Below are 10,968 nucleotides of genomic sequence, written 5' to 3' on the forward strand. Positions count from 1 at the left end.
AGGAGTGCATTTCCATCCTATGTTGTTTTTGGTTTGAATAGCAATCCAGGCACGGAAAAAACTATGAAGGAAGAAAATCAGTTAAAGGATATTGTGGGCTAAGGTCGACCTTGATAGTGACTTCCGGGGCCTTGTGCACATGAGCAGCTGGATCAATTCTGAGAGAAAACTTCCCCATTGATGAATACTAGTGAAGGTTAAAAGGGCAGTGAGGACTTTGAGAAAAGCAATGGTGACCATGGTTTTTGGTTGGCAAGAGAGGAGATCCAATTCAACCACACAGGTGGATCGATGGGGTACTCATAAATGATATGGGCCATATCACCCTTTGCTTCCCTTTTGGACTGATTGTGAGAGTCAAGAACTCCCCATCATTTTCATGGATGATTGAAACCAAGGTAGTAAAACTTAAGAAATACCAAATAAATTTAGGATATTTATGGCCATCAATATTTTTAAATATATTCAGCCGTATGATCAGTTATCACAATAATTAGTCTGCACGAAAGAAGTGAATCCGATGAGAAAATAGCTCCATGTCAGAGGATAATATACAAGTTACATAAATACAAGAGAATCTACTCCTTACTTTAATCAAAGCTAGCCAATTACATATAAGAGTTGATGGAAAACATCAATGCATCTTTTCTTTGTTCATGGGGGTCAATCAATCATTGATGAACAAGGTCTAGCTGCTCATAAGTAAGCAAGGAAATCAACTCGGACTTGGGAGGCCTTTCCAGGATCTTATTGCATATGTCACCAAATATGCATGGAGTGCTTAATATATTTTAGTAAAATTTTTTCCATATCTTAGGTGTGCCCTTACTCTATATATCTTAGATTGTTTTGAGTTGGACATGGAAATTAACTTGTCTCGTAACAAATACACAAGACATACGTGACCGCCACAACACCTAACAGCTCTAATAATCAAAGGACAAAAAAAAATGATAGAACCTTGTGAGGTCTATATCCTTTTTTTTTCCTTTTTCTTTTTAGGTTCCTTCAGATCCAGAAAAATTAAATTATATATCCAAAGATACAAGGCAAAGGAAGTTTCTCCTTATCTTTCCAAGCTTTGACTTTTCATTGCACTTTCTTTCTATGTCCCTCTCACTACTTCAATCTATTGGGATTGTCGCTTGATTTATGCTTAAGCTTCGTGGGTTTGTCACCTTGTTTTGATCTTTTCAAGCTCATCTATTTGCAAAATGGCGATGAACACAACGATATTCAACAGGGAAAACTACATTTCCTCATTATTATTATAGAGATCGATGAAACCTGGAAGCATGGCAAAGAAGAAAGCAGGAACAAAGTTGTACATGTTGCACTAAGCTTATTATTGCCCTTGCCATTTGCTTGCAGTTGTTTTGGCATAGACATGATTTTCTTTAGGAGCTGTTAATGGATGACAAGAACCCAAAGTCAAGTTCTGGGAGATTTCGGAATTGGTTCACGAGGAAGCACAAGCAACCTGATCCTTACCATTTGGATGACCGTTCAGGTTAAGCTTTCTTAATTTCTACTTTTTCACCCATAATTGGTTTTGCTTCTTTTCCTGTAAGCTTCTATATGTTTTTGGTTTTGACTGGTGAATTTTTGTTGCAGATGGAGGTGAAGATGAAGGGGATGATTTTATGGAGGATGTTTACGTTTGTTCGTTTGAGATGGATCCATGCACTTCAACCAATGAGTTAAGGTGAGTGTTCCAGGCTTAAATGGTTAAGGAAAAAGGGTGAAGATGTTAACCACTTTATCATGTTTCAGAATTTTTGTGGGAACTTGGAATGTTGCTGGAAGATCTCCTGTAGGCAGTTTAGCAGTTGATTTAGATGAGTGGCTAAAACCCCAGGATGCTGCTGATATCTATGTCCTCGGGTATGGAATAGTTCATGTAATGCTTATATATAATCAAAAGAAAGTGTAAAACATTGGAACCCTTCAAACTGCAGATTTCAAGAGATTGTACCGTTGAAAACTCGAACCGTGATCGGAGCCGAGGATCCGACTGAAGCAACAAATTGGAACATGCTAATAGGGAAAACGCTTAACGAAAACTTTGGTTGCCCTTGGTTGACACCCATGCTAAATCCAATCCCAAGTGACAACTACCATTATGTGAAAATTCCTGCTTCCGAAAGAAGAGCAAGTTTTAGTGGCGTAAGTGATGCTACTCGAATGAGAGGGATCAGGTCAAGAACTCCACGTCAGCAGCCGACCTTGGCCGGGGTCGGGGGAAGCAAGTACAAGCTAATGGCAAGCAAGAAGATGGTGGGAGTTTTTATAAGCGTATGGATGAAGAAGGAATTGCTCAGGAAATACTGTGTTTCAAACGTGAAGGTCAGTTCAGTGGCTTGTGGAATCATGGGCTATCTGGGAAATAAAGGTTCAGTTTCAGTTAGCATGTCAATCGAAGGAACCAGCTTTTGCTTTATTGCTGCTCACTTGGCTTCCGGGGAGAAGACAGGTGATGAGCGTCGAAGGAATTACCAGGTCTCCGAGATTTTTAGGCGAACTTCTTTTCCTCGGTCAGCCAAAGATGATGACAATCCTCACCCTCTCACCATCTTAGGGCATGAGTGAGTAATTCTTCCTTCTTCATTGTTCAAACAAACAACAGATTTGACCTATGGAGGAATGATATAGCAATTAGTAATCTAAATCTCTATAATCAGTTTAAAGTTCTAGAATACAAAACTATTCTGAGGCTCCGTTTGGTAACCGGGGGAAAATTCTTTTTTACAGATAGCAATAATCCAACTTTTTACCTCATTTAACAACCTTCAGTCTAACAAATTTCTACTACTAAATGGTCCTATAGCTATCAGTTTCTGAATTTCAAGGAGACTTCAGTTAGCATTTAATTTTTGACATGTTAAAATTTTATTAATGGTCCACACTTTTTTTGCATCTAGTTTGTTTTCAGCAAAACTTTGTAAGTTTCTAAAAGGTTTTTACATTACACCTTTACAAAGTGATATGAAGTTTATGCTTATTAGTTGAACAGAAAATCCAAATTCATGAAATAAATTTTATCATTTTGTGGAGCAGTCGAATATTCTGGTTCGGCGATCTCAACTATAGGTTAGACTTGGGGGACAATTCAGCTAGGAATCTGATAAAGAAGCAAGACTGGAAAGCACTGCAGGAATTTGATCAGCTTCGAAGGGAACAAGAAGATGGAGGCGTGTTTCAAGGTTGGAGAGAGGGGAACATCGAATTTGCACCAACATATAAGTATTCTTCATCAAATTGCAATCGATATTCAGGTGGCCTTCCCAACAGATCAGGAGAAAAACAAAGGACTCCAGCATGGTATTGTGCAGTCAATAACGTTTACAGAATCAAATTCTTATTGTTAAAATAGGCAATTAGGGCGTAGCCACTATATGTAAGGCTTGAATTTATGACAAACTTATTACCATGATGCATGTCTGGTCGCAGGTGTGATAGAATTCTGTGGTATGGTAAAGGAGTGAAACTTTTATCCTACTTTCGCAGTGAGAGTAAGTTTTCTGATCATCGGCCAGTCTCTGCCCTATTCTCAACACAGATAGAAGTCATGAAGTCTGCTAATCCAAGATTTGTTGACAAGGACACCATTGTTCCTAACATTATGCCCCCAGAACAAATTGTAAGTTCTCTCGTACTTACTCTAGGCTGTACCACTATAGCACATTGGCCTTATCACTGCAGAGATAACTTTAGCATGTTTTTCCTACGTATAATACTGGTATTTATAAAAGTACAGTTGAGCAAGTTTTGAGCTAAGTTTGTGAATGTGAAGTATTGTACATCATCATGGCATGATCATATTTTCATCACAGGGGACAAGCAGAAATGATGAAGAGGGCAAATCTACATTGCTATCGTTGATTGTAAAGGATACAGAAGCATCTTCAACACACATGCAAAAACTGTAGATAAACCTTATGAGAGTGGGTTCAGCTGGCCTTCAGCTAATAATTATCACTGCAGGCCGGCTTTGAGGAGGCACAATTATTTCATAATCTTCTTTCTTTTTTTTTTTGGGACAAGGTTAATGACTTGGTTATGAGTTAGATCCACATGCGAAAACTAGTGTTTATAATTCAATAAATGTAAGTAGAATCGATCAAGAATTGAACATTGATTGAGAACTGAGATACATGAAACCTCTTATTCAGTATGATAAGAGATTTTTAAAAGAGAAGAACATTGGCATTTTTCTATTTAAATGTTGTCAACAAGAAGCAGAAATGGATATTTATAAAATTTTGGCATGTAAAAACACTTCAAACTATGGGCAAATTGTTTCTTACCTTCTGCACTGAATAGGAGGTACTATGTCTTTATCCCTTATTTTGACTTCAGGGCGCCAATTGTGGCCATACTATATAATCAAGTTCCATTATTGTATAGTTCCAAAAGTTCTCGTTCAAGTTTTATTTGATAACATCAACACCGTGGGTGAAACGTCAGCATGTAAAAGACTTACAACAGATCAGTTTGCCTCACTTTCCTGAAGAACTTTAGCCAAGGTCTCCACATTTTCCAGAAGGCAACTGGGACATATACATCTCTTCTGTAACTCCTCACCAAGGAAAGCACATATCTTTTCCAGTTCAGAAGTCTGCTTATTTCCAGTCAAGGAGACATTTAACAGCTACTAGTTTTCATCACAAAAGATGGTAACTGGAGCAGCACCTCCAAGAAAAAAAAGCAGAGATCATAAAAGCCAGCGCAAATATTCAAATCTATATGTTTTTGCCTAACCTGGCCTGTATTCAGATAAATATATTTTCCAGAAACGAAATGATCCAAAGTATAAATATCTTTTTCATAACTAAGGCTTCGAGAAAATATAATTCAATAAAAGATTTAAACTTCTATTGGTTATTAGCTTCCAATATTTTTTTCTTTCATCCCTTTTTCTCGATAACCAAGTAGAAAATTAACCAGTGAAGAAAACAGCTTGTATTTAAACCCATAAACCAAATTTCTGCTTAGATGGGTTAGTCACATGCAGAGAAATGCTCTGAGATAATTATTGTATGATTTATTAGCATAACATGCCCAAGATATTATCTCTTTCACATCAGACTTCTTTCTGATCAAGACTTTATGCTTAATTAGTGACGCTTCAATATGTATTTCCAAATATAAATTTGATTAGGATATCTTGTCAACTCTTCTAATGCTTTTGCTTGTTGCATCAATGCCTCAATCAGACATGCCTTCCTTTCAATGTCAACCAACTCCAGTTGAACCTGCATGATTCTTGAACCCCTTGATCACTCTTGGATTATTTTCTAGTAAAACTTTTGACAGGTATCTTTCCAACTCACGCTCTCACAGTGGAAGGGAAGAAATTTATAGAAGAATGAACACTCAAGTAATTTCAGCAACTAAGTTAAACACATTTTGACAATGCATCTTATTAGTAATATTTCTAATGTTTCTAGTGCACAGAAAACTAGTTACCTGCTTTTGGATGTTCTGTTCTGCAAGGTATTCTTCCTGTTCTTTAGTTATTTGAGAAACAATATGGGCAAACTGATCCTCAACAGTTCTTGCACCAATTGCAGTAACTTCCTTCTTTACAAATATATGGCCTTGTTCTGAAGCAAAAGTAAACGTTCCTTTAGTTTTTTATAACATGAAAAGAGAGGACAGGGAAAAAAGGAGGAGGTCAGAAGTTGGAGAGATCAGTTACAATTTGAGACTCACTACTTGTTTTTTGGTTTGTAACATAATTCTGCAATCAGACCTTGCGGTTATTTTTTTCACAAGATAAATGTCTTGTCTCCAACATTGCTACTCTGTTCTTAATGAATTGCCAAGATGAGCAATCTATATGAAGCATTTATTTTTCGACATAGCTGTCAAGACTAAATTTTTGGCTTAAGCTTATTTGTGATAAACTATTACTAGAAAATAATCTTTTGGGCATCAAAATAGTTGAAGCAATTTGAAGCATAAAGATGTAGATTTATGTAACTAACATAAAAAGCTCATGAGTCATAAAGGGGTGATCAAAATGTTCTATTAGAAGGAGTGCATTGTCATGAAGTCATACATTTTTCTATTTTAATTAAAAAAAGGGTGCAACAAGTCTGATGCCATTAACTAAGATCAGTACCAATGGAAAAAAATGAAAAAGGAGCATCTTTTAAGATAATCCAAACAATTGAAGGATACAAAACAGAATGAATTTAAAGGCCAAAAACCTGCTGTACTGCCAACAGTATACTGAAAATCAGAAGCTATTGTCTCTTGGAATTTCCTGAGTAACAAGTGATATTCAATAAATAAGTCATTTCCAAGGAGCAAGCAACAAGCGCACATGCCAAAATACATTAGAATCGCAGACTCGCAGCAAATCACAAATCATCAAATATTGTTGCAAAGAATGAACAATCTAATAATAATGATCCTTTTAAGTCCCCAAATAATATTTTTGCTATTAGGTTCCCCTGCCCTTGTTTTATAGCTTATCTTTACATACCAGATGCAATAATGACAACTATTTCATGAGGATACTGGCATTTACCTCAACTAATAGAGGCAATTAAAACAAAAATTACATACTGGTCATTGGTAAGATATACATTCAATAATGCAGATTTATATGAGAAAACAAAAAATATGATCATCCACTCATCAAACAGCTAGATCACAGCTATAGCATATCTATGAAGAGAAGAATATAATATGCTTATGCAAATGTTCAAATGATTTATGCACACCTTATCTTATCATTGAACTCAACCATTTCAGTAATAAACTCATCTCTGCATAAAATTGAACAAGACATAAAATCAGCGATGATTCTTCTTCTTCTTTTTAAGTATAATGAAAAGAAAATAGGTGATTTTTTTTACCTTAATGTTGCTTCTTTATTCTTCACATAATCCATGCAAAATTTTCAAATAAAAATTTAATGAGTACAAAAACAAAAATTAATCATAATTTAGACAATCACAAATCCTAACATTGAAGTCTTTAGTACCTTAAGCGCCTCTATTTCAGATCCAACTTTGAATATTTCATCTTGAATCAGAGCAATCCTGGCCTGCAAATAGTTTTAAAATTTTTTTTAAAAAAAATTTGAAACAAATTAGTGAAATCTTTAAAAATGAATCGAAATCTAACGAACCTCTACTGCTTGAATCAAAGCTTCGTTCAAAGCTAATTCAACTTCGAAGCCTTTAAGCTCTTGCTCAGTTGTTTCTTTCAAACGTTTCGCTTCGTTAAATTCCGAATTCGCTACTTCAAACTGTGATCGAAGCTCTTCGACTTGTTTCGTTAAGCTAGCCACTCTTCTCTCTGTACATGTCCTCTCCACTATAAAACTCTCGTTTACTTTGCAACGAAAATACAGAAAAAGAAGTGAAAAAAGCTTTGATTTGAATATTTTAATTTTGTTTCCATTTCTTTTCCTATATTTTCTTGGAAATCAAACAGAAATATATTCAGAAATAATTACCTCCTTGAGATTTCTCATAAGCGAAGTCACGGATTAGAGAAAGGAGATTTTTTGATGGATCAATTCCCGCCATTTTGCCTTTTAGTGCTGTTAGTTTTAAGAAATTTGAAAACAAAATGAAGAGCCTTTTCAAAAGTTTACATGGCAAGCAAATAACACTTAATTGAAAACAAGAGAGGGCCTAACGCGTGTCTCTTCGAGGCAGAATCGTGGGCTTGAGCTTAGGTCCAATATGGAAGGTTAATCAAGCTTGGGCCTAAGCCCGACACCCAGTGTAATGCTTTAGTGTGCATAAAAGATGCTCGTAGTATTATTGTAACTTTATTATAAACAACATTGTTATTATTATAAAAAGATAACAAATTTAATTAATGACTAAAAATCGAAGAAGAATGGGCTGCAAAAAATGGAAATGAGTATCGTAACACTACGATTTTATAAAAATAAATTTTCCAAGACTTAGTTTTAGGGAATTAAGGCTGTGTGGGGTCAAAAATTATTGATTTTGGATTAATCCGAATTGTGAAAAGCTGGTGCGTTGGCTAGTTTGAACAATAGCATTTGTCCATAATTAAGCATGCTGGACAAGCACAACACCAAAGTTGTATCCTCATCACACTCCTAACAAGCAAGCCTTTTCAGCAATCTCATTATATGCTGTGAAAGCATGCAGCTATGTTCTTTTTTTTAGTTATCAGGAAAAGAAAAAGAAAGAAAAACTAGTGTTGGAGGTGAAAATGGGATGAACTTGTTAGTCACATCCCCGGAAGGGTAGAAATCAAGTCCATGTGACCTGGTTTCTCTGTATTTTCAGAGATTATTTCACATCCCTGAATTGACAACTCAATCCACCCGGAACACCTGGGAACCCGACAGACGCCACTTGGGAGTAGCGTTTCTTGATTTTCTTTGGGTTGGGGCTAAATACTTTGTCTTGATCAAACTTTTTGCTCTTTGTGGAGAAATTAATGAAAGAAAATGATGGGAGATGGTGACTTGTGCTGTTGTGTGCAATACTACACTGTGCTGAGATTTTTTTTCTCTCTTTTTTCATCACTTTTCCATTCCATCAGCTCAGCTGCATTGATCATGGCATACCTCACTTGACATTTATCCGGCTTTTGATTAGCGAAAACAATGTGATTTTTGCATAATTGGCAGACCGTAAGGCATATAATATGGAGAAATCAAAGCCCTTTTTCCTGTTGGATCCTTTAACTAGCTAGTGATATCAACTAGGGTGTACTTGCATTCATCTATGAGTGTGGGTCAATCAATCTTTTTGTTTGCTTGAGAGCTAGTGAAAAAGATCCCCAAAAAAAAAAAAAAGTGAAACGAAAACTACAGGACATGAGAAAAATCTATATATATATATGCCATATTTTCAATGGGGAAGAATATTCATGATTCATTAGTGACAGTAGAAGCAAAAGTGAAGGCATTGCTTCCACTATTAAAAGTTCATTTGGATTTTAAAGATAACACATCGAATCCACCCACTTTATTGTGCTCAATGAGAACAACTTGCAGTTGCAGCTTTCAATCAGCCAACCTTTTCTCGTAAAAGTTTTTTGCATTACAAGTATAGACTATATGCTTAAATTGCGAATCGCTACCAACTCAATCAGCTCTTAGAAACGATTTCATATTCTTGAGAATATATAAAGAGATTTTCTGTTCCAATATTACGTGTTGAAAATTAACCGTCTTTGGCCTGCCCTAATTCCGAGCTGAGGCACCTACTATCATGGCACAGATTCAAAGTTTAGTGGGAGTAAACTACTGAAACTGTTTGGAAAACTAAGTATCTCTCTCTAAGCATTTGGAAGAAATACCATCTATACTCTTTTTGCAGAATTGATTTCATTCTAAGGCAGAACCACCAGGATCGTTGGTTGCATTATTTTCCCATATATGAGTCACCACTATTGATGCTTCACATAGGCCTAAGCCTAATGACAATTAGTCAAAAACTGTCTGGTATGATGTGAGGTTCTGATTGATGTAATTAATTGATGGTGGGTGGAACTGACATAGTTTCATGTATCCATCCAAATTCTCCAATTTCCTTGTATGAATTGATGGTTGATACTTCCTCTAATGGTGGTATGTATGACCTGATATTCTTATCCTTCATCATTAACCAATGCTGCAACCAACAATTTGAGTACATCAAAACAGGGCAAGCACACGCATATATAAACATGTATGAATGCATGTACTCAGTCATCGGAGTTATTGCTCAACATGACGGCATCCTAACCTAGTATGTGCTGCAATTCTAGGTCGCCGTAATCCCTCCTTGTTGATTGCTCTAAGTTGAGTGTATGATTGGTAGTAGCACCAAGTGTATGCATGGCCAACTCTTATTTGATGTTTGTAATAATTATCGACTTAAAATGGCAAAGTTTTGCATTTTTTTTTATCTTGAAAATTATAAACAGGTTGCAATGCTGCTGGATATTAAATATTACTATACACAGGAGAAATTGCAGCAAATGGCATCTATGACTTTGTGGACCTGTTTTAGCACTCCAAGCAAAGTTTTGCTGAATGCTGATCTCCCCCATCTCTCTTTGAGAAGAGTGAATGATGCTGCTTCAATGTAATTCAGTTAAAGTGCTGGTAGGGGTCCCTTCCTGCTGCCCAAAGAAAGGGACAAGACTAGACTTAGCCATTGAGAAGCATATCTAAAGCTCCACCACAGCTTTTTTCACATTCCGGATCCGTAAGAACAGCTCCCTTGGCTTTTGGCAGAATCTTTTCCCATTTATAGGAAACCAGCATTTTTCTTGATTTCAGAAATGAAATGCAGACCTTTCAAGATATCACTCACAACCACCATCTCTATTCCCCACCATCATCTCCACCACCACCATCAACAGTTTCCAAAACAACAAAAGAAGCTTTAACTTACAAATAGTACTTTCACATTTCTGTCCATAATTCACGCAGACAATTTGACCTTATCAGAACCTTTTTTTTCTTGGAGGAACATGCCCCAATGACCCACCAAATAATGGATTCTCTACTGGACTAAACCAAACCAAGATTCCCAAGTAAGCCCTAAGGTCCAATAAATATAAAATAAAAAGAAAGTTGGGCAGGTATTTATGCTATAATTTTATAAGTTTCATGAAATCACCCCTCATTCTCCAAAGGGAAAATACTAGCTTCGGCCTTTGAGAGTTTCAGGACTTTAAAGCACATTAGGAGGTGAATTTGATGAAGTGGTGTTGCTTTTGTCATTAGCATGCATCTGCCTATTGGGATTTCTGGCTAATACCAACTGAAATTCTGATAACTACTAAATCAATCATGACCGACTTATATGACAACCCAGAAGAAGATCAGGAAGGCTAGCTAATCAATCTGCTAATGATTTTTACAAAGAATGATGTTTTATTGATACATTTCCTTGATGCCATATGCCTTACAACTCAAAATGATCCTCCCTTTCTCCAACGAAAGAAATCTCAGATGCTTAAGTGTGC

General features: G+C 36.2%; 2 protein-coding genes across 6 annotated transcripts; one reads left to right on the forward strand and one right to left on the reverse strand.

Annotated features, from left to right (window-relative positions):
- The first annotated feature begins 1,026 nt into the window (after window positions 1-1,026).
- Window positions 1,027-4,153, forward strand: LOC18601380 (type I inositol polyphosphate 5-phosphatase 4). Its single transcript, XM_018129736.1, has 7 exons — window positions 1,027-1,510; window positions 1,615-1,705; window positions 1,774-1,884; window positions 1,959-2,585; window positions 3,058-3,321; window positions 3,451-3,640; window positions 3,834-4,153. Exons 1-7 carry the CDS (start codon window positions 1,411-1,413, stop codon window positions 3,927-3,929), a joined length of 1,479 nt encoding a protein of 492 aa, XP_017985225.1. The 5' UTR covers window positions 1,027-1,410; the 3' UTR covers window positions 3,930-4,153.
- LOC18601381 lies at window positions 4,026-7,576 on the reverse strand. 5 transcript variants are annotated; one of them, XM_018129740.1, is made up of 9 exons: window positions 7,475-7,576; window positions 7,145-7,314; window positions 6,998-7,060; window positions 6,870-6,889; window positions 6,735-6,779; window positions 6,216-6,271; window positions 5,470-5,606; window positions 5,167-5,255; window positions 4,026-4,618 (listed from the first exon to the last, which is right to left on the reverse strand). In XM_018129740.1, the coding sequence occupies exons 1-9, from the start codon at window positions 7,545-7,547 to the stop codon at window positions 4,480-4,482; spliced, it is 792 nt and encodes a 263-aa protein (XP_017985229.1). In that variant the 5' UTR covers window positions 7,548-7,576; the 3' UTR covers window positions 4,026-4,479. The 5 variants fall into 5 exon arrangements, with proteins under 5 accessions (XP_017985229.1, XP_017985228.1, XP_017985226.1 ...); XM_018129739.1 differs by having other exon boundaries at window positions 7,145-7,332; XM_018129737.1 differs by having other exon boundaries at window positions 7,145-7,350.
- Between the last annotated feature and the right edge of the window lie 3,392 nt (window positions 7,577-10,968).

This window comes from Theobroma cacao, unplaced genomic scaffold (assembly GCF_000208745.1).
Source record: "Theobroma cacao cultivar B97-61/B2 unplaced genomic scaffold, Criollo_cocoa_genome_V2, whole genome shotgun sequence".
NCBI classification, from domain to species: domain Eukaryota; kingdom Viridiplantae; phylum Streptophyta; class Magnoliopsida; order Malvales; family Malvaceae; genus Theobroma; species Theobroma cacao.

Coding starts and splice junctions, on each gene's coding strand:
- LOC18601381 (XM_018129737.1), bottom strand. CDS start 7,547: ATGGCGGGAATTGATCCATCAAAAAATCTCCTTTCTCTAATCCGTGAC. Junction 6,780..6,869: donor AATAAAGAAGCAACATTAAG/GTAAAAAAAATC, acceptor AATTTTATGCAG/AGATGAGTTTATTACTGAAA. Junction 5,607..6,215: donor TACTGTTGGCAGTACAGCAG/GTTTTTGGCCTT, acceptor CTTTTGCTTCAG/AACAAGGCCATATATTTGTA.
- LOC18601380 (XM_018129736.1), top strand. CDS start 1,411: ATGGATGACAAGAACCCAAAGTCAAGTTCTGGGAGATTTCGGAATTGG. Junction 1,885..1,958: donor GCTGATATCTATGTCCTCGG/GTATGGAATAGT, acceptor TTCAAACTGCAG/ATTTCAAGAGATTGTACCGT. Junction 3,641..3,833: donor TTATGCCCCCAGAACAAATT/GTAAGTTCTCTC, acceptor TTTTCATCACAG/GGGACAAGCAGAAATGATGA.